Source organism: Ruditapes philippinarum, unplaced genomic scaffold (genome assembly GCF_026571515.1).
Source record: "Ruditapes philippinarum isolate M1 unplaced genomic scaffold, ASM2657151v2 ctg12551_1_1_1_1, whole genome shotgun sequence".
NCBI lineage: Eukaryota > Metazoa > Mollusca > Bivalvia > Venerida > Veneridae > Ruditapes > Ruditapes philippinarum.
The window spans coordinates 3,920-27,868 of NW_026856532.1; the positions used below are offsets into that span (position 1 = coordinate 3,920).

The following is a 23,949-nucleotide window of genomic DNA, read 5'->3' on the forward strand; positions in this document are numbered from 1 at the left end:
TTTTGACAGCTTATCTATGGTATGCAGGCTTCATGACCTCCGATCCCCTCTCAAAATTTCATTTTGTTTAGTTTCACTCATTGTATTCTCGTTTAGGGCACACGCAAATTTTAACCTGGGGGTAATATGCCGCTTTTCACAGAATGGCAATAACGTGTCACATTGAAGGTTCCATGATAACCGCCATATGAACACATCCACAGATGTTAAAAAATCTGAAGTGTACCAGTTCATGTTTAATGTGAATTCTGCTGAAGCCGGTGCTAAGAGGCGTGGACGGTAGCTTGCAGTTACCACTACCGTCCATGAACAGGTTTAATCAAACTGAGCCTGCAACATTTTCATGTTTTCCGTGTTGGACTTCTGTTAAGGATTATTTTACTAATAGGCATTATTATAATGTGTAATGATATCAAGCAATAATCTTTCTTCTCTCAATACAATTCGATAAAAGTTGCTGTTGTTGTCGTGAAAACAGTCCTTACTTAGGACATTACTTATTCTGCAAAAAGTCTCAATCTGAAACTTAAAGTAAGCAAAATAGCAAACTATAACTTTTCTGCTGAAGAAAAAAAGTAATACAACCTTTCAAGAATGTATTAAATAGAAAGGTATGAGTTATTTCATAAAAATAATGGATACACGAACTTTGTTTGAAATTTGGCAAGTATCTAAACTGTAACAGAAATCTGGGTATAAACTGTAACAAAATTGGATGAAAGTCGCTAGGTCTATGCTGTAACCCTTCAAAATTAACCTCGCTCTATACTGTAACATTGTTTATTTTTTCAAATGCATTTTACCAACAGGAAAATAGGTTCAACTGGTCATTTACTTTTATAAACGTTTCTAAACATAAAGGACTAACGTTTTGTAGATTTACTTTATCTAGGCATGCTTAAATAATGTCGGAATGGGAGAAAAATGCGTTTGTCTCTCGATTCAAATTTTTAAACCGTCAAATCTGCACATTTATGAGACAATATAGAGATAAATCTGCGGTGCAGGGTCTGAAGAAATATATGACTAGATACCGGATTATGTTCCTTACAAGCAAAGCACAAAAACATCTTTTAGAAACTGAACTACTAGTATAGTATGGACCTGAATAAAAATCACTTACCTCTCTTCCCATAAATAATCCTCCATCTTGAAAATTCTATACTGTAACCGAAAAACGCGATACTGTAACACGTTCCCTACGGTGGATTTGCGGTTGATCGATTTTAAATCATTTTTCTTATACACATGTATCTGAAAACAACATAAATTTCTGGAGTGACTGTAAATAATATGTTTATATGTTAGGAAACAATTATCAAATTGTGAAACAAGATCTAATCATCACATGTTTCTAAATGAAGATTGATATTTCATTTTCAATGAATTTGATTTACATTAAGGCAACTTCTTGCAACCTTAAAATCATACTTAATATTGTTTTTTTTATATCAATTGTTACGTTTATCTGTCAAAAAAAGTTGCTGTACTTTTTAACACCTTTTTCATCAGGTATTTTAATCCAATCAACACATTCATTGTCGGTGATTTTAAGCAAGGTTGTATGATGGTGATTAGTTTATAAAAAAAAATAACCTGCAATTTTCATTATGGTCTAGATCTAGTGATAAATCAATCAACTCCATACATTTGTTTAAATAGCTAGTAAACTAAAGTGGTTTAAGATATGAGCTGGTATGTCACACAATTATAGACATTTCTCCTCCAAAATATGGAAAGAACAGTCAGGGAGCAAATGCCAGGGTAGGAACTGGTAAGGGACAGAATAGTCTGACTATATAGGTCTACCATGATGGCATCCAGAATGACAAAATGCAGACAGTTCTCCCCCAAAATGGGGGGGGGGGGGAGGAAACGCCAGGGTAGGAACTGCAGGGTTCCCACAAAGAAGAGAAATCAAAATTCCCTGACTTTTCCATGACTTTTCCCTGACCAAGACCATTTTTCCCTGACCAACAACAGCGTCAAGTTTTCACAATCTTTAACGCATTAAACATATTTTTTTATATGCTGGTCTCCTCTTCCCTATATTAGCCAATTTCTTTTCTCCCTTTCGTTATTTTAAATTATTTCTGATACAGAATACATGTATATGAATATAAGCAACAATTGTCAATAGCTACTCCTTTAATTAGCATGAGTATATTTATCAAAAAGGAAAAGTATATGATAACATAATTATGTCATGCTCAAATACGTTTCATTCTTGAGCATATAAAGCAGTTTAAAAACTTTGAGATACTAACTATCATAGCTAGTTTTGTATAATTTCTGCCAAATATTAGTATTATTAGCTTTGCCTACATTTTGCTTTACATGAAGCCACTTCATAATTTGTCTTATTATTTCTTGTTAAAACAAAAGTTTTTAATTGAAAACTAACATTTACTCAAGTAAATTGCATGCCTATTTTAGTCAATCATTCATTGATTACACTGCTTTGTATGGGGAGGGGCCAAGATATAAAACATTGCATTTGTGAAAAATGCTATGTCACTGCATCAATATAACAGAGTAGATTTTGTTTGGTTCTATACAATTGAACTTTGCCATAATGCAGTTGTGTCTAGTGAATTTTGGGGTCAAGGTCATATTTCAGCAAGACATATGAAAATAAATGTGCAGATGTGTCTAATATTAAGATAGAAAGGCCATACAGAGTGCAATAATTGATAGGTATTTACTGTACATTGCTGTTTTAAACTTTGAAATACAGTTACATTTTTTTTTTCTTAAATGCTATCTTTTCAATTAAGCATTACCAATTTCTTAGATAGTGAAAATTTAAAATAAGACTTTTTTTTTATTATATGTACATAATGAAAATCAATGAATCCCTGGGGTGGGGGCAATTTTGACCCCTGGGCTATAATTTTAACAATCTTGGTATAGGTCTATTACACAAATTTTTATGCTAGATATCAAACCTATAGCCTTTGTATATTCAGAAAATATTTTTTTTAAAGTTTAACTAAATGTAAAACATATATGGAAAATCTATAACCCCTTTGGCAGGCCAATTTTGACACTATGGGCAAAATTTGAGCAACTTTTTTATACATGTATACCAAATATCAAAGCTGTAGGCCTTGTACCTTCAGACAGTAAGATATTTTAAGTTTTTACTATATGTGCAAAATGAAAATCAATGATCCAAAAGAAAGATCAATTGTTAGAGGTCCAATAGATGATGCCTTCTGCAAAATATCTAAGCTCTAGGACTTGAGGTTTTTTAACATTTTTGACATTTTTTAAATGTTTTTTTCTTCTTATAATTTCTTTTTGTTTCCATAACAACCAGATTTTTGCATGAAATCAAATTCTTTTAACAAATTTGGAAGCCCGTTACCAAAGGAACAATCCTGCCAAATTTTGCAAAATTTGGACTAACCGTTTTTAGAGATATTTTAACTTCAGCATAAAGTTAAAGTTACTTTAAATGACAAAAGATTTTGAAATTTTTTAGACATAAGCATATTTTTTAGAGTAAGATATTTACAAGAATAAAAAAGATGCTCATAATGATAAATAAATATAAAGATACCTAAAATAATGAAAGAAACTGCCTTAGCTTTGACTGATTTTGCTTCCTACATTTTGGCCAAAATTCTTCTCTTACAAAATTCCCTGACTTTTCCCTGACTTTTGCTTATTTTTCATATTTCCCTGACCAATTTCAAAATTCCCTGACTTTTCCCTGACCTTGAAAAAAAATCATTTTTCCCTGACTTTTCCCTGACCGTAGGAACCCTGAACTGGTAATATCGTTATATAGTCTGGTCCAGGAGCGAATATATAGTAGATATATAGGCCTACAGTATAGTCTGACACCCTCCATAGCAGGCCTATTTCAGGCTAGTTTAAAAGAGTTTTTCTGTGAATTTAAAACAAATGGCAAACGTCAATATTTCTTACAGTGTACATGTACTTACTGTGTACTGTTTAAATTGTCGGCTGCTATCCGTGCAAAATAAAATACCGCCGTTGAAGTTAAATATCACGTGATGCAAACCACGTGACATATTCTACTTCCGTTTGAAGAAGAAAAACAACAAAGAGCTGAAAATTAATATTAATGGACGAGAAAAGAGCTCCTGGCAGGTAAAATGAAACAACAGTGAACTCATTAATTGAAAAATAATTAAATAAGCAATTTCTAATGCTGCCTATTGCATCGATATGATTATTTTTGGTTTATTGTTTTTCGCTCTTCGAATTCTCGTACTCAATTTTGTATCATTTATTAAACATGTTAAAAATCTGGTATATGTCTTCCGTCAGTGGCATAAAATATATCTATATACAGCATATTTATTATATTAGCTCAGTACCCCGTCTAGTTAAGGTCTTACTGTAGTTATTACTGGAGAGTAAAAGACTGCAAAACACATTTTATCAGCATTTTATTCGGCTATATCAAACAAATGCCTTTTCCTAGCTCTTGAGTGTAAAATTACCTAGCCCGGTTTAGGGAATTTTGTGTTGCAAAATTGCTTAATTGGGAAAAATATTTGGTACCATTAGAGCTGTCATCGAACAATATTGATGTATGGTTGACATTTTTCTGTCGATCAATAATCGATACACATTTCAAAATATTGATAATTTTGATTTATTTATTAATGTCTAGAAATAAGGAAATTCACCCAAAACATATATAGTACACAGAAGAACGTGCCCATGTTAAACTTTATCTATAAAGTCAAATTGCTGTGAAATATTTCCACTATTATAAGTCATAATAGTGGAAATATTTCACAGCAGTGATGACAAAAAATGGTCTGGATTTTAATAAAAAGTCATGTAATGGGCTTTTAGAAACAAGACACTGAACAGAACATGTTTTAAACTAAAATCATTTAAACAGGCAGAAAATGTAATTTTAGGTCATTATCGATATAATTTTATCGGTGTTGATATTTGTCAACCTATATCAATAAATCATGTTTGATAGCTTGATGCATGTTTTCATTGCCTTGAATCAATGACAGCTTAGGTACCATTTGATACCTCCTTTCAAGCTCTTTTGGCATAGTATTTGAATTGTGCGACAATGTTGATTCTAACCAACACAAATGTCTATCAAATCATAACATAAACAATAATATTTGAAGATAATGTAAGGAAACATCTGTTTGTAAGATACCTGAATGAACGTCAGCAAATTTGTTAGTTTGATTGGGAATTTTTTATGTAAAGATTTTGAAAAAAATAAGCACATTTGCCATTGGGAATGGGTCTGATATTCTATCCTGTGCTGTCACTGGAAAAAGGCCTATCATAATAAAATTTTTAAATAATGGCTCTAAATGGCAGAATTGAAAATCTCTCATGCTCAATTTGGTAGAGCCTGTTCGTGGATGGAAGTGGAATGAAAAAGCTATGGTTTGAGCAGTATTTAACATTTATATATGACAAGATTTAGAAACATCCGCAGATGTGTTTATACTGTGGTGATAATTGAAAATCACAATATTAATATAATAATATTGTTGATACTCGCCAATCAATACAATATCTTCTGACTTGTGAAAATATCAGTCTGTTTTGTGTAAAAGGAAAAAGTCACTTTTCTCCCTTTTTTGTCCACTTTGAATACTGGATTTAATGTTCAGAGTTTTGATAAAAAGAAAATATACTTTTAAGCTCACCTGTCATAAAGTGACACCGTGACGGGTGAGCTTTTGTGATGGCTTTTTGTCCGGCGTCCGGCCGTAAACTTTTACTTTAAACGACATCGCCTCATAAACCGCTTGGCCAATTTCATCCAAACTTCACAGGATTGTTCCTTTGGTAGCCAACTTTAAAAATTGTTCAAAGAATTTAGTTCCATGCAGAATTCTGGTTGCCATGGCAACCGAAAGAAAAAACTTAAAAAATCTTCTTTTAAAAATATCCTGATAGCTAGAGCTTTAATATTTGGCATGAAACATCATCTAGTCAGTGTCTACCAAATTTGTTCAAATAAAAGCCCTGGGGCAAAATTGGCTCGCCCCGGGGGTCATTGATTTTCCTTATTTATATATAGTAAAAACTTAAAAAATCTTCATTTAAAAAACCCAAATAGCTAAGAGCTTAGATATTAAGCATGAAACATCTTCTAGTGGGTGTCTGCAAAGTTTGTTCAAATAAAAGCCCTGGGGTTAAAATTGGCTCCGTCCCAGGGGGGTCATTGATTTTCCTTATTTGTATATAGTAAAAACTTAAAAAATCTTTTATTAAACCAAAATAGCTAGAGCTTAGATAAACCGTAAAGCATGAAACATTTTCTAGTGGGTGTCTACCAAGTTTGTTCAAATAAAAGCCCTGGGGTAAAAATTGGTCCGGCCCCAAGGGGGTCATTGTTTTTCCCTTAATGTATATAGTAAAAACTTAAAAAGTCTTCTTTTAAAAACCTCAAAGAGCTAGAGCTAAGATACATACAAAATTTTTCATCTTTTCATCAATGACAGCCCTAGTGATCATATAACCTTCAATGTGACACTTTAGTGCCATTCTGTGAAAAGTGGCATATATGGTCCTGAAGTGAAAGAATGCATGTGTCCTAAACAAGAGAACATGAATGTGCAAATCAAAATAAGTCATTTTCACATTATTTTTTAGCTCGACTATTCGATAAGAATAAGTAGAGCTATTGTAGTCACCCGAGCGTCGGCGTCGGCGTAACCACTTATGTTAAAGTTTTTGTAATAGTTCAAATATTTTCAAAGTCCATTGACATATGGCTTTGAAACTTTGCACACTTGTTCACCATCATGACCCCAACCTGTAGACAGGAGGAGGTAACTCTATCAAGCATTTTGACAGAATTATGCCCCTTTTTCGACTTAGAATTTACGTTAAAGTTTTTGTAATAGTTCAAATATTTTCAAAGTACATTGACATATGGCTTTGAAACTTTGCACACTTGTTCACCATCATGACCGCAACCTGTAGACAGGAGGAGGTAACTCTATCAAGCATTTTGACAGAATTGTGCCCCTTTTGCGACTTAGAATTTACGTTAAAGTTTTTGTAATAGTTCAAATATTTTCAAAGTCCATTGACATATGGCTTTGAAACCTTGCACACTTGTTCACCATCATGACCCCAACCTGTAGACTGGAGGAGGTAACTCTATCAAGCATTTTGACAGAATTGTGCCCCTTTTTCAACTTAGAATTTACGTTAAAGTTTTTGTAATAGTTCAAATATTTTCAATGTCCATTGACATATTGCTTTGAAACTTTGCACACTTGTTCACCATCATGACCCCAACCTGTAAACAGGAGGAGGTAACTGTATCAAGCATTTTTTATATGCCCGAAAGGGCATATTATGTTATACCCCCTGGCGTCCGTCTGTCTGTCTGTCCGTCCGTCCGTCCGTTAGCAATTTGGTTTCCGGAGCATAACTTAAGTTCCATTTGGCCCACAATGTTCAAACTTCATAGGATGATTGTCCATATTGGGTAGAAGACCCCTATTGATTTTGGGGTCAAAAGGTCAAAGGTCAAGGTCACTATGACCTTAAAACTGAAAACAGTTTTCCGGAGCATAACTTAAGTTCCATTCGACCCACAATGTTCAAACTTCATAGGATGATTGTCCATATTGGGTAGAAGACCCCTATTGATTTTGGGGTCACAAGGTCAAAGGTCAAGGTCACTAACACTTTGATACTGAAAACAGTTTCCGGAGCATAACTTAAGTTCCAATTGGCCCACAATGTTCAAACTTCATAGGATGATTGTCCATGTTGGGTAGAAGACCTCTATTGATTTTGGGGTCAAAAGGTCAAAGGTCAAGGTCACTATGACCTTTAAACTGAAAACAGTTTCCGGAGCATAACTTAAGTTCCATTCGACCCACAATGTTCAAACTTCATAGGATAATTGTCCATATTTGGTAGAAGACCCCTATTGATTTTGGGGTCACAAGGTCAAAAGTCAAGGTCACTATTACCTTGATACTGAAAACAGTTTCCGGAGCATAACTTAAGTTCTAATTGGCCCACAATGTTCAAACTTCTTAGGATGATTGTCCATATTGGGTAGAAGACCCCTATTGACTTTGGGGTTACAAGGTCAAATGTCAAGGTCACTATTACCTTAAAACTGAAAACAGTTTCCGGAGCATAACTTAAGTTCCATTTGTCCCACAATGTTCAAACTTCATAGGATGATTGTCCATATCGGGTAGAAGACCCCTATTGATTTTGGGGTCACAAGGTCAAAGGTCAAGGTCACTTTTACCTTGATACTGAAAACAGTTTCCGGAGCATAACTTAAGTTCCATTTGGCCCACAATGTTCAAACTTCATAGGATGATTGTCCATATTGGGTAGAAGACCCCTATTGATTTTGAGGTCAAGGGTCAAGATCACTATATCCTTAATACTGAAAACAGTTTCCGGAGCATAGTTCCATTTTGCCCACAATATTCAAACTTCATACGATGATTGTCCATATTGGGCAAAAGACCCCTATTGATTTTGGGGTCACTAGGTCAATGGTCAAGGTCACAATTACCTTTAAACCAAAAACAGTTTCCGGAGCATAACATAAGTTCCATTTGGCTCACTTTATTCAAACTTCATAGGATGATTGTCCATATTGGGTAGAAGACCCCTATTGATTTTGGGGTCACAAGGTCAAAGTCACTTTTACCTTAATACTGAAAACAGTTTCTAGAGCATAATTAAAGTTCCAATTGACCCACAAAATTCAAACTTCTTAGGATGATTGTCCATTTAAGGTAGAAAACCCCTATTCATTTTGGGGTCACAAGGTCAAAGGTTAAGGTCATTATTGATAACTATTAATCAACCTACAGCTGTAAAATTTTATAGGATGAACAGCTTATTCCCATGTCTTACAAATGCTTCATCCTTACTAAAAAAAACACTTTCGGGCATATAATGCTCCGCCTAGCGGTGCTCTTGTTTTTACTATCAAGCACTAAGAATAGTCGAGCGTTGCTGTCCTACTGACAGCTCTTGTTTTTTTTGTGCCCCCACTTTAGTGGCGGGCATTTAGATTTAGCCTTGTCCGTCCTTCCGTCCGTCCGTTCTCTTTTGTGTCGTACGTAACTCAAAAAGTATTTGACGTAGAGTAATGAAACTTTACAGGAATGTTGATCAGCATGTGTTGTTGTGCACCTGGGTATTTTCGTCTGGATATTTTTAGTATTTTTTAGAGTTATTGCCCTTGACTTAGTAAAATTTTGCAATTTTCAACTTGTGTTGCATGTACATGTAACTCATAAAGTATTTGACCTAGAGTCATGAAACTTTACAGGAATGTTAATCAGCATGTGTAGTTGTGCACCTGGGTATTTTCGTCTGGATATTTTTAGTATTTTTTAGAGTTATTGCCCTTGACTTAGTAAAATTTTGCAATTTTCAACTTGTGTCGCATGTAACTCAAAAAGAAAATGACCTAGAATCATGAAACTTTACAGGAATGTTAATCAGCATGTGTAGTTGTGCACCTGGGTATTTTCGTCATATTTAAATTTTTTAGTAGTTTTAGAGTTATTGCCCTTGACTTAGTAAAATTTTGCAATTTTCAACTTGTGTCGCATGTAACTCAAAAAGGATTTGACCTAGAGTCATGAAACTTTACAGGAATGTTAATCAGCATGTGTAGTTGTGCACCTGGGTATTTTCGTCATATTTTTAGTAGTTTAAGAGTTATTGCCCTTGACTTAGTAAAATTTTGCAATTTTCAGTTTGTGTCAAAATGTAACTCAAAAAGGATTTGACATAGAGTCATGAAACTTTACAGGAATATTGCTCAGCATGTGTAGTTGTGCACCTGGGTATTTTCTTCTGAATTTATTTAGTATTTTTAGCTCGACTATACGAAGTATATGGAGAGCTGTCCTACTCGCCCCGGCGTCGGCGTCCGCGTCCAGATTTTAGATTAAAGTTTTGGTGCAGTAAAATATTTTTCACTATAACTTTGTCATTTCTTAAGGTATCAACTTCAAACTTCAAATATATCTTCCTTATCATCAACCACATCATATGTGACAAGGTTCATAACTCTAGCACCAATATTTTCAGATTTATCTCCCCTTGAACTTAGAATTTTCCTTAAAAAATACTATTTTTTACTGTTACTTCCTTATTTCTTAAGGGATCAACCTCATACTTCAAATATATGTACCTTATCATCCATCCCCATCTTATGTGACAAGGTTCATAACTCTAGCACCAATAGTTTCAGATTTATCTCCCCTTGAACTTAGAATTTTCCTCAAAAAGTACTATTTCTTACTGTTTCTTCTTTATTTCTTAAGGGATCAACCTCATACTTCAAATGTATTTACGTTATCATCATCCCCATCTTATGTGACAAGGTTCATAACTCTAGCACCAATATTTCAGATTTATCTCCCTTTGAACTTAGAATTTTCCATAAAAAATTTTTTTTTACTGTTATTTATTTATTTCTAAAGGGATCAACTTCATACTTCAAATATGTTTACGTTATCATCATCCACATCTTATGTGACAAGGTTTATAACTCTAGCACCAATATTACAAGAATTATCTCCCCATAAACTTAGATTTTTTTACTAGAAAAATGTTATTTTTTATTATAACTTTTTTATTTTTAAAGGTATCTACCTCAAATTTCAAATACTTATTCCTTATCAACAATTACATTTTATGTGACATTGTTCATAATTCTTGATGCAATATTTACAGATTTATCTCTCTTTGAACTTAGGATTTTCTTTAAGAAATATAATAGCTTCTTTTCTTTTTAAGGTATCTGCTTCAAACTTCAAATATATGTTTCTTATCATTACACAAATGTTGTGTGACAAGGTCCATAACTCTAGCATGACTATTTCTAGCATTATTCCCCTTGATCTTGGAATTTATGTTAACAAATATTATTTTTTTACTATAACTTAATACATAATTATACATAATTGATTTTCCTTTCATAGTTTTGTCCTCCTTACTGCGTCCAGTATTTCATTAGTCGAGCTTCGCTGTCTCCTGTGACAGCTCTTGTTAGAGTTATTGCCCTTGACTTAGTAAAATTTTTGCAATTTTCAGTTTGTGTCAAAATGTCACTCAAAAAGGATTTGACATAGAGTCATGAAATTTACAGGAATATTGCTCAGCATGTGTAGTTGTGCACCTGGGTATTTTCAATTGGATTAATTTAGTATTTTTAGAGTTATTGCCCTTGACTTAGAAATTTTTTGCAATTTTCAACTTGTGTTGCATGTAACTCAAAAAGGATTTGACAAAGAGTCATTAAACCTTACAGGAAGGTTTCTCAGCTTATTTAGTTTTGCACCTTGGGTTTCGCTTGTGGATTTATCCAGTATTTGTAGAGTTATTTCCCTTGACTTAGTAAAAACCATTTCATTTTGTTGTTATTTGTTCCTTGAGTGCTTGAGTTAGAATCATCAAACTTTACAGGAATAATGATCAACATCACTAAATTACAGGAATAATGATTTACATCACTGTGAAGCTATACACCTGGGACTTTGCATCTGGAATTTTTTCAGTTTTGTTAGAGTTATTGCCCTTGACTTACAGTAGTATAAATTTGCAATTTTCAACTTGTTCATGCATAGCTCCAAAAGTATTTCACTTGTAGGCCTGAAAGTTTACAAGAATGTTGATCAGCATGTGTACTTATGCACCTTGGAGTTTGCTTGTGGATGTATTCAGTATTTGTAAAGTTCTTGCCTTTTACTTAGTAAAAGATTTTTAGTTTTCAAAAAAAAATTTGACCTAGAGTCATAAGATTGACAGAACAGTGGCGCGGTGGGGGCACCCGTGTCCTATGGACACATTTCTAGTTATATCTTGCTGTATATTCCACTAGTTTAGTTCAATTGTTTTTCAGTCTTTTAGTCAATTTTGATTTTACCATTTTAAGAAGTCCAACTAATTTAATTGTGAAAGAGACATCAAGGTAATTTTTAGATGGTGAAAAAGTGTCTGAAAAATGGGTTAAGCTGTTCACACCAAATTCATTAGACTAGCTTGTCAAGGAACCTTAATAAAACAAGAAAAATCAAACTCTCCTCAAGTTTAATGAGTTTAATGATAAGTTTTACAAAAACAAACATTTGTGTTCTTATTTGTCAATGTCTGTATGATATCATCCCCCCCCCACCCCCCCCCCCATTTGCCCTGGTAAATAGACGGTAGTTTTTAGCTCGACTTTTCTATGAAAAGGGGAGCTATCCTACTCGCCCCGGCGTCGGCGTCGGCGTCGGCATTGGCGTCACACCTTGGTTAAGTTTTTCGTACCACCCCACTTTATTTCAGAAGTATTACAAGTATGGCTTTGAAACTTACCATACTTGTTCACCATCATAACCTCCATCTACAGACAAGAGTACATAACTCTGTCAAGGTTTTTGACAGAATTATGGCCCTTTTTTGACTTAGAAAGTGTATTGAGCTTGGTTAAGTTTTTTGTACCACCTCACTTTATTTCAAAACCATTGGAGGTATTGCTTTGAAACTGACCATACTTGTTTACCATCACGACCTTCATCAACAGACAAGAGGACATAACTCTGTCAAGGTTTTTGACAGAATTATGCCCCTTTTTGACTTAGAAAATACATTGAATATGGGTAAAATCCACTTATTGCCTTAACCCTTTGAGATATTGCTTTGAAACTTTTAAATGCTATTTCACATCATTACCCCCATCTGTACGCAAGAGAAGGTAACTCTGTCAAGGATTTGTTTTAAAAATTAAGGCCTTTTATCGACTTAGAATCTTGGTTAAGTTTTTAGTACCAGTCCACTTTTTGACTGAACTGTTTGAGATATTAATTTGAAAGTTGGAATACTTGTTTACAATCATGATTCCCAAACATGTCCAGGAGAAGGTAATTCTGTCAAAGATTTTATTTGAATTATGGCCCTTAACTGTCAATGTTTTGTATTATAGGCAAGCAATAAAAAAGTCGAGCGCGCTGTCTTACGGACAGCTCTTGTTCTGTTATCTTCTGGAGGCATGCTGCTTTAACATTTCATCATAATTCTTGCACTTTTATGACAGAAAATCTGTCAAACTGTCTATCTGAATCATTTCCAAATTTATTATCAAAATATTTGGCAATGTATGGAAGTGTATATGTAATAAGACTATTTCAAATATAGATAACTATTTGTAGTTTCCTTCACATTCATTAAAGAAATTCACAATTAGTTATGGCTATTTTTTCGTTAGTTTATAATTATGCAATGTATCTTAGTTTGATTGTGTTGGAAGCTTTAAGCTAACAGATTCACTCTCGAACCAACCAATACTAAGCAATAAGTGTAAAGTTCTTCGTTCAAGGAACCAGACTGACAGAGTTCGAACCAATCCTACCATCAACACTTCCCAGATTACCAGTCCCAACATGGAAACCATTCGACCACACCATTATTACTTTAGCACTGTCTCATGTGTTATCCAATTATTGTGCCGAATTCATTCTGAAAATCTTCCATAGCTTCAAATATAAATCCCTTATTTCTAAATTTCTTTACAGGTCCCCTGCAGTTGATTAATATGTTACCAGTCTTTGCAATATATTTTTAGGTCAAAGCGACCTGTTAAACCACCTGACGACGGTAGCTGGGACTGTAGTGTGTGCACATTTAAGAATTCTCCAGAGGCGTACAAGTGTGACATGTGCGATGTCAGGAAAGGCACCTCCACACGGTTAGTTATAAAACCCACTCTTTGAAATCATTCCAGGAACGTGGTATTATTTTTTCACCTTTTGTGCAGTAATGTGTTAACTCCTTACATAATTTATTAAAAGTTAACCTGTTACTGCACTAAGCTGACAATTTTCATGCATGCCTGATGGAAGCTAACTTGTTCGCTTGTTGATGCAGATGGTATCTTGACCTACCCAGGACCAAAAAAAATGCACATTTGGGTATCTTGGGTTTTTGCATCTGATTTTTCCATCTATAACATGGGAAGTTACCATTATGTCAGGCATATCATTATGTCAGGCATATATGTATTTTACTAGCTGACTTGAAATTATTATTTCACTGTTATGAGTTCTTTTCAATATTATTTTTCATGAATCAAATAGTTACTTATATAAAAAATTGATAAATTCCATACCTAAATTTGTTGAATACTGAGAAATAACAAGAAAGATATTGAGTTGAGATATTTTACTCTTCCCTGCTGACATCTGCTGTAAATTTATGAAGGTAACTGTAACTAAAACATGGAAATCTATTCACTGTATTACAGACTGCCACATGATGTATTATATAATATTTTACATAACAAGATTTTTTTAAATGAAAACTTGTGGGTTTGTCTTTCAAGTTTTCAAGGTTTAAATCTAGACAACTGACAAGGTCATGGTCGACATTTCTAATTAAAGTATAGTGGTTTCTGCTTTATTAAGATCACTTTAATTTTTGAAGTGAGGAACAAAATGTCCTGTCAGTATGCATTTCTAGCAGTATTGATAGAAATATGAATTATATCATACATTCCATATGATATCTTTAGCTTTACTAACCTAGTAAAAATGTTACTTGAATAAGTCAGTGTCATAATTTGTGCTTATTTTTATTTTCCTTACATGATCAGTTACCATAAATACAGAAAGGTTTCTATAGCAAAAAACCTGGTTTATTTGCAATGTTCACATGTTGTGAATACAATAAATTATGACAAAGTGTCAAACAAAAAAATGGACCAGTATTAAGACAGTTACATATTTTACACAGAAAGGGTGGACTGAATATAAGTGTCAAATATCTAGTATAATATTCATTAATGCATTGGTTATCAACTAGTCAAAATACCTGTAAGCTAATGAAAGTTAATTGGGGCATTGCCCATGGCCAGTTAATTTGAGGTCATTAGGTCACAGTCACATTAACACCATGTCTAATTCATAACTTGAGAGGTAATAAGCCTAAGGTTATAAAACTTTGTAGGGACAACTTGAGTTACTAAGAAGACCTCTATTGATTTTGATGTTATTACATGTAGGTCAAGGTCACAATGGCACATAAAATCATTGTCTAATCCATAACAACATGTTTAATAGTGATTAGTTTGTGAAGCTTATTAAATGCAATACTGTAATTCATGTATGCCACTGTGATGGCAAATGAATTAAGGTAATAAGTGTCAAATGAACACATCTCTAGTTTTAATTAAACAGTTGTATGAATGTATTAAAAAGATTAGACTTGTTCTTTCTTTAATGCAGTAAACCTAAGTTGAATCCCCAGCTAGTAGCTCAACAGGTGGCCCAACAGTATGCTGGACCTTTGACACCACCACCTGGGTCCCCGAATCCCGATGAAGAGGATCAGGACCGACTGTTCCCAGATCCAGAGGATGATTTATTTGGTCCACCACCTGCGCCCCCGAAGCCAGTATTTAAGAAAGACAAAGGTTTAGCAGTAGTGAACAAAGGAGAAAAATCAAACACACAAATAACAAAGCAAAATACACAACAGAGGCAGCATAAACAAACAAAGAAAAATACGAGGTATTCCATATATTATGTTGTTCTTAACTAGTTGGTAATTAACTAGTTATTAACTATTTGCACTGATTAACCTTTAGTATAAATATGTACATTGTATACTGTGTTTCTTCTCATAACTGTATAGTATTCACAATTATTAACATTCAAGTTTCAAATGTAAATCTGTTTATGAAAAAAATATGTAGGATTATTAAGGACACTTTGTGTAATTGATAGTTTTTTGATAGATTTCCTTGAAATGTCTGCAACATATTGATTATAGTTTGTTACATTTGAGGCTTTCTTGTCTTAAAATTACTAAAGAATTAGATTTGTTAGCTCAACCGATGGAAGAATAGGGAGAGCTAATGTACTTACATGTACTTTGGCATCCACATCACACTTTGGTCATGTTTTTGCTTGCAAGTTGGTATCTCCAAAACTAATGAAGGGAATGGGTTGAAACTTCACACATTTTGACTTACTTTAGAGCATAATAGAAGGTCACTGTCCAATGCCCATAGCATGGAATTTTTACAGAATAATTGCTCTTTTGGTACATAGAAAGTTTTATTTACCCAGGCTCTTGTTTTACTACCAAGGATTAAGAATAGTCGAGCAAGCTGTCCTACTGGCTCTTTTTGAACTTAGAAAGTCCTACATTACACAGGCTCTTGTTTTGCTACCAAGCACTGAGAAAAGTTGAGCATGCTATCCTTCTGACAGCTCTTTTTCTTTTATTCAGTTTTATTGTACTACTGAAAATTGTCTCTTCATTTCAAGTACTGTCTGACCATAAAATGAATTAGAGAGTGAACTTTTAATCTAGGTGTGTTTGTGGTATGTCAAAGTAACCCAGGATCAACAGTTTATTAAAAACATTTGCCACAGGATTTTCATTTTATGCTGAATGTCTCCTTTCTGGATGTAAAATATGCAATAGCTTTTAATAACTTCATATTATGATTAGATGTGTGGATCTTCATCAATCTTCTGTTCTCTGTTACTGTCTATTTTCCATAAACTGTCTGATTATATACCAATTTAAATTGGACAAAAGCTACTAACCTACAAAAAAAGCTGGACAAAGACTTAGTCAATTACACCCCAATAAGAAAAGATTCAAGGCTTTAAACAGCTACATTTTGTAGCTAAGCTTGCTCCCTTAAGCTATGTAAATTGTTTAAATGCTGTCATCTAGATATCAAATAAAATCAGTTAGCTTCAGAAGTTCTTTAACTTAAGTTTAAGGGGCAACCCTAGCTAAAACATGATGTTAGTCTTTGATTTTAAATATTATGTTTCCATTTACAGACACTTGAAATTTAAATGAAATCTACTTATCAAATTTTCCATGAAACAATTTATGAATGTTAACCAATCATTTAACACATTCTTTTCAAATGTCAAAATTTATAACGACTTAATTTTTCAAATTATTGTATCCTTAATTAAAATTGGTCACATGGTTAGGGTATCTACCTGTTGATGCATAGATGGTGCATGTTAGCCTTACTGCGAACACTTAGTGTTGAGTAATTGTTCAACAATCTGTAAACCTCATACCTCATTGCCATTTTATTTTTTAAGAGTATTGCTAATCTTCGTAAAAACATTTTGGTTATCAAAACAGTCCTTTTAAAGATTGGTTATATACATGTACAGGGGTGGGTGGGGAATTGTACATATCCCTTCTCACCCCCTTGAACAAATGGTTGCTAACTACATGTATCATATATATATTTACAAAACTGAAAGCAGAAATTTGCAAATAATTCACCTCGCTACTGTTGATTTTGCAGTATTTTGGCCTCTGACACAAAATACCCATATTAACAGTAATGGGGTCAAGGTTGTTAAAACTCTTTTTATCTGTACACATAACACTTAAAGCACTATGAATTTTTATATGTTGACATAAGGTTACGTATAATTTTGTATTATTTTGAAGGCCACCTAGATTGAAGAACGTAGATCGAACGAGTGGTGAGCAGATAGCCGTTACTGTAGATAATGTTACTGTTATGATAACAGATTATCAACCAAAGAAACGTAAACTTGCCACAGAATTGACCAAAGTGCAGTCTGACATGAGTGATACGTCAAGCAATGCTAGTAATGATATTCACGAGGACAGACTCGGTAGTGATAATCAAACATGATGGTCGACAACAACAACAACAACAACACATGCACAAATAACCTTTCATTCAATGTAAATGCATCAGTGCAAGGTTATCATGCATTTATAAATGATATTTAGAAGTGCAAGTATTTTATGTGCGGAGAGTTTATTATAAAGATATATTATATCCAAAATTCTTACGCTAACACTATTGTAGCCCTGTGAACTTGACAGCAAGTTAGGGTAATGACAGTATGAATATTTGATAAAAAAAATACAGTAAAAGGATCTCAACATAGTTAATTGTGGTTGCATTCTTGGATTTATTGTGGTAGAGCTCAGGGGTGCATTTTCAGGATAATTGGTTGTCTGTAGAACATCTTCCACAAATGCTGTGTCACAGTGTTAATAGGTTCTTCATTAAACTTTATCTTAATGTTTATTTTTATAATATATCTGAAAGGAGTTTAAATTAGGTCATGTGGGATTTGAGGCAAGGTCATAAAGTTAAGTTTATCATTTATTATCACACAAGAGAACATGTTTTTGATTGAGTAGTTAATCTTCATGCCCAAAACTGTTTGCTTTCATGATTTCTTGGTGAAGTTCACATAAGGTCATCAGGGGTCTAAAACTAGGTCATTAACTAAAATTACAAAGTTAAGGAAAAAAAAATTTAAAACTGCAGAAAAAACATTTTAGGAGTTTCAGTCAAAATATTTGCGTTCTTTCTTTTTCTTAGTCAGATTTGTATATGTTGCATCTCTGACTTAAAAAATAAAAAAATATTGCCTCAAATCAAGGTATCTTTGACTTTCCATAATCGTCAACAGTTGCGCAAGGATGTGAAGATAAAATATCATTGTGGGTCTTATTTAGAAAATCATATTTAGAAAATCATACATAAAAAACAAACATTATAAATTATTTAAAGCTACAGACCCACAGACTAATGATGTCAATATAAAGCATCGCAATGGTTTAAAATTATACAAGGATAAAAGTGCAAAAACTTTAATAAACTGGTATTTTTGAAAACAAGATGTATATTAATCATTAGACAGCTTTTCTTGTTGTTTATTGAAATGCTCAAAAGAGTATCATTATGGTTAGATGTACAGGGATATTTTAAATATTTCATTTGTGCCTGATATAAAACAAGGATTATGGCACCTGAGGTCTTTCTTCTCAGGTAAAACTGGGAAGTCACCATATGTTAGACCTTCTCAGTGTTGTTGAGACTTCAAACTCATCTGCAAAGTGAATGATTGTTAAAACATTCATACATGTTTATGTAATGTAGTTAAAAATAACAGACAAATGAATTGACATCCATTGTAAAATAATCATCATTGTTTGTATGGAGGTGTCTGTGGCCGAGTGGACAAGGTTGTTGACTTCAAACCACTTGCCCCTCACCGCTATGGGTTCAAATCCCAACAGGGACTTTGGATTCTTTCATATAAGAAAGCAATTCAGCTAGCTTATGGAACATCGATTCCAGTTCTACTTGGGTGCCTGTTTAGACCTGAAATAATGCATGGAAGGGCACCTGAGGTCTTCCTCCACCTGTAAAGCTGGAATGTAGCCATATGACCTAGTGTGATGTAGAACCCAAACAAACAAACATTTTATGTATATTGAATCATATAATGCAATGAATATCCCCATTTAGTTTATTAATCCTTACAGCTGCATGCCTCCAGATGAGCCAGAATATTTCAAGAAAATCAAATTTGAGAAAACATGTACCAAGAAGTTAAGAATAATTTATAATTATGTAATGTGCCATTTGTGAATGATTTTGCTATATTTATCGCCATATTGCTAGTGAGACTAATGCAGTAAGGACTATTTTTGTATATTTTGACCTGTTTTTTTTTGGTAATTTACAGAGATTATAAGTGCTGCTGGCAATGTGTTTATTACTTTCTTTGTCCACTTAACTATATTTTACTTTTAAATACATTTTTCAAATTTTCATAAGAATTAGTAATATGAAAAAGGCAAAGCCTCAAAGCGAGCTCGATTTTCTTTTACCGTGAAATAGTATAAAATAATTGTTCAATTTTATTTTACATTTCCCGTTTTAAAAATGTCATTCGATATTTTATACACTGCCTCCATTTATTCTGGTTCCCTGTCGTATTATGGTTCCATATAAGTGCGCAAGACACCAGTCTCTACGCTTCTGTTTTCAATCAGAATACCTCAGCTTTTATCGTTATCTTGAAATTCGAAAAGTTGCGATGTGTCAATTCAGATTGATTTGATTTGATTGATTATGTTGATTGAGTACAAGTATTGTGCTGGATATATTGATTTTTAGCTAGATATTTTACATTCCTGGGTTTCTTTTTTGCCCAGGTCATAGCTCACGAAAATATTTATTGTCATATTAGATCAAAACATTTTAACTATGCCTTATTAACTTCCACAATACTAAAAAGTATGATAAAGTTATCCCATCAGTTCAGTGTAGTGATATAAGGTTGTTCAGGAGTCATTGATTATGTTAATGTAAATTATATAAATACTTACATTGGTGGGCATTGTCTTTTGTAGTACCTTTTGTTGTCACTCATGAGCAGAAATAATTAAACTGTCCTTAACGTTCACTAAATTTCATTTCTTTTTGTTATCAAACTGTTCCTAACTTTCACTTACTCACTGGATTTCTGTTGTATTTTGCTGTAGCATAATTATCATATTTCAACATTTGTAATTTTTGTAATCAAACTTTCCTTTACTGTCACTTTCACATTGATTTTCTGTTGTTTTTGCTGTTCCAAAATCATGGTATTTCAATATTTGTAATTTTGGTAAACAAACTGACCTTAACTTTTTCTTACTTGTCCGATTTCTGTTGTTTTTGCTGTAACAAAATCGTTGTATTTCAAAATTTCCTAATTTTGTTTTAATATTTAAAATAGTAAATCAAGTATTGTTCAGAGAATTTTGTTTTACTGTTAGGGCTTCCAGACCATTAATGCTCAGATGAGCATGAAAAGATCATGGTGACTTTGTTTAAGCTGGTCCATAGTTTTCTTGTATAACTTTTCTCAAATTTTCACCTGTTTTAATAATTATAATAATAGTATTATGGCTAAGGTAGCAATCCCACAGCTTCTTCCAAATTAAGGTGAGCATTGCATACATCTGGTTGCAGTTGTTGCAAGAGATATAACATTTGGTTATATTCCAATAAATTATTGAACTGAATTTCAAAATTATTGCTCATAGATGATATTGGCTTGGGAAAGTTTAGTAGACTATTTTATTGATGATCTTAGTATATAATTGATGATATATGATAATAAATTGATGATATTAAAAACAAATTACTATTAATGAGGGTAGATAAAAACAAAGGTGTGTAGACAGTTGTTTCATATTTTGATCATGAAATCAACTACAAAGACTTTTGAAAGATCAGTTTTAATGAATCAAGCTTTTGTAATTGGTCATAAAAGCATGTTTCATGACTATTAAATTTGTATACTTGCAAGGTCAAGGTCATAATGAAATTTAACACATCAATGCTAGACTGTAGGTTTTTACTTATTAAAGGTACTCCTCTGATGTTTTTTGATGATGAGACTGGAAATATTTTTCCAAGATTTGTGTACCATTTGATGTAGGTCTGGACCAGTAACTTGTGTGCAAATTTTCAGATCATTTGCTCTCACTGTTTTTCCAGAATAATCTTTTTGGTGTGCAAAATGAGGCAACACTTTTCACTCAAATTGGGCTAAATTTCTTTAATTCCCTTTCAGATGTTTTCATTCAAGTGCTTCACTTGATCCGTGTTAGAATTTATAGGCTGTTTGACCTCAGTGGAGCTCCTATAATGGTCCTTAAGTGCCATGTTGTACTGTAAATCATGATGTGACTATGTAGTACTGTATGATTCCGATTTTGTAAATCAACACATTGGCTTAAGTGCAATGTGATTCTGTAAATCAACACATCGGCTTTAATGCTTTGTGGTTCTGTAATTCAACACATTGGTTTTAATGCTTTGTAATTCTTTAAATCAGTGCTGTGTGGTTTTGTAAATTGATACATTGGTTCATGAAGTGCTTAATGGTTCTGTAATTCAACACGTTGGCTTTAATGCTTTGTGGTTCTGTAATTCAACACATTGGCTCATGAAGTGCTTTATGGTTCTTTAATTCAACACATTGGCTTTAATGCTTTGTGGTTCTGTAAACCAACACATTGGCTTAAGTGCTGTGTGGTTTTGTAATTCAATGCATTGGTTTTAATGCTCCGTGGTTCTGTAAATCTACACATTGGTTGTAGTGCTAGATCTATGTGTTATATGATGTAATCATTCAGTTTACTAATTCTATGCTTCCAAGTTTCTTGCTTTGCCAAAGTATTATATATTATGTAGGTTAAGGTAGGCCCTAATTGTTAGACTATATTTTATTTTGTTAACTTTGCTTATATTTAAACCTCTATGCCCCTACTTCATCAATCAGTAGATACTGGATGTAAATTATGGGGTTTATTTTTAATAGATAACAGGTGTATATTGTGGGGTTATATTAAAAGATAATAGGTGTTTATCATTGGATGTATATTATTCTAATCATTGTAGAAAAGTTTGACCCTTTTGACCCGAATTTTTCTAAAATGTTTGTCCTGCCTTGAATTTGTAACAATCCATTCTCAATTTTCATGGATTTCTAAACAGAATACATAAATTGAGCTAGTATAGATCCTGGTCACACTGCATGGAGATGCAGGTTTGGCCTGACTATGCTGGCGGCAAAGGCTGGATACTTTTGATTCCAGCAGCTTCAATTTTAAGCTTTTTTATTTCATGCTAAGAATTAAAGAATTTATACTTAAATGCAATATACCTGAAATATGACCTTGGCCCCTTTACATAGGTAAGCTTGAGTTTTTGTATCGGATTTTCAGAAAAAATACAGAATTATTATCAAAGGTACTGAAATATGACATTGACCCCATTAAATGACCTTGGCCCCTTTATATGACCTTGGCCCCTTTATATGGTAAACTTGGACTTTTGTATCAGATTTTCAGGGAAAAAATAAAGGAATATTAACAAAGGCATTGAAATATGACATTGACCCCTTAAATGATGTTGGCCCCTTTATATGGTAAGCTTGGTCTTTTGCATCAAATTTTCAAATAATGAGAAATTATTAACTGAAAAATGTGGTGTTGTATACAATAATATTTAGTCTTTTTTTCTTTTTTTTTCTTTTTTAAGTCTGTTCAAATACTTTTGAAATGTAAGTGTCAATAGATTTTTAATAAGGAAACTCTTATTGCCATACCAAATATTGGTGTGAAGCTTCATATATTTTAACCAAAGAAAATTAGGTCAAAGATTTTTGAGGTTGTTAAATACAAAAATAGAAAGAGAAAATAAATTCTAGGTAGTTTTTTTTCTTCATCTTTTTCTTTGTTTTGACTATCATGTGACAGTTTTCATCAGTCTTTCCATTATTAGTCTACTCCCTATGTTTTCATGAATTTATCATCACATATAGGATAGTATATATAAACTGTGAAGAATTGTGAATGACTGTGTAATATTTACAATGCTAGATGGCTCATTGCTTGACAAGAGTGAATAGTTGTTATTTTATTAAGTGACATTATTTGTTATTAACAAAGTGTAGAAAAATAAAGAACATAAGTATTGTGATGTGTGCGTTGTTTTATTTTTGACTTTTTGTATGCCTGAATTTAACCGGCAAATACTAGTAATAGGAAAAAGAAACTTTTATTTGTACTAAAGCCCTGATAATGTGTATATCTTAAAATACACTTACAAAATAAAATTAACTTCCTCAACTTTGTAAACGACCAAGTTCATTGATCTAAAACCACATCCCCCTTACCACTTTTGGTTCGAATTACATCTATGTAGCTAGCTTAAGGAACACTGGTGGTTCTACTTAGGTGCCCGCTCGAGCCTGAAATAATGCATGGAAGGGCCTTTGAGGTTTTTTTCGCCATTAAAGATGAAAAGTCGCTATATGACCTCTACAGAGTTTGTGCCACTTAAAACCTTATCAACCAAATTAATAAACTTTCAAAACGAATTCGGAGCTAAATTACGTTGAAGAAAATGTTGTTTATCCGGATGACTAAAAAAAGGCATGATGATTATCTAATATTTTGCCCGACAATTCAAAGAAAAGTGGAACTATCTCACCGATGTACCAATAAATTATGTACGGAAAGTCACCTGAAGTTTTCCTCCGTCAGTAAAACTGGAAAAGTCGCTATATGATATAATAACGTCCTAATAAACTGTTTGTAAGAAAA

General features: G+C 33.1%; 1 protein-coding gene across 1 annotated transcript; it reads left to right on the plus strand.

The window, feature by feature from the left end:
* The first annotated feature begins 3,973 nt into the window (after positions 1-3,973).
* Positions 3,974-23,323, plus strand: LOC132746891 (RING1 and YY1-binding protein-like). The gene is made up of 4 exons (XM_060736170.1): positions 3,974-4,122; positions 13,589-13,711; positions 15,246-15,530; positions 17,461-23,323. Exons 1-4 carry the CDS (start codon positions 4,097-4,099, stop codon positions 17,669-17,671), a joined length of 645 nt encoding a protein of 214 aa, XP_060592153.1. The 5' UTR covers positions 3,974-4,096; the 3' UTR covers positions 17,672-23,323.
* The last annotated feature ends 626 nt before the right edge of the window (positions 23,324-23,949 follow it).

Excerpts from the sequence above, each read along its gene's own strand:
- LOC132746891 (XM_060736170.1), top strand. The coding sequence starts at position 4,097 with ATGGACGAGAAAAGAGCTCCTGGCAG. Across the intron at positions 4,123-13,588 it reads GAGAAAAGAGCTCCTGGCAG|GTCAAAGCGACCTGTTAAAC; the intron begins GTAAAATGAAAC and ends ATATATTTTTAG. Across the intron at positions 15,531-17,460 it reads CAAACAAAGAAAAATACGAG|GCCACCTAGATTGAAGAACG; the intron begins GTATTCCATATA and ends ATTATTTTGAAG.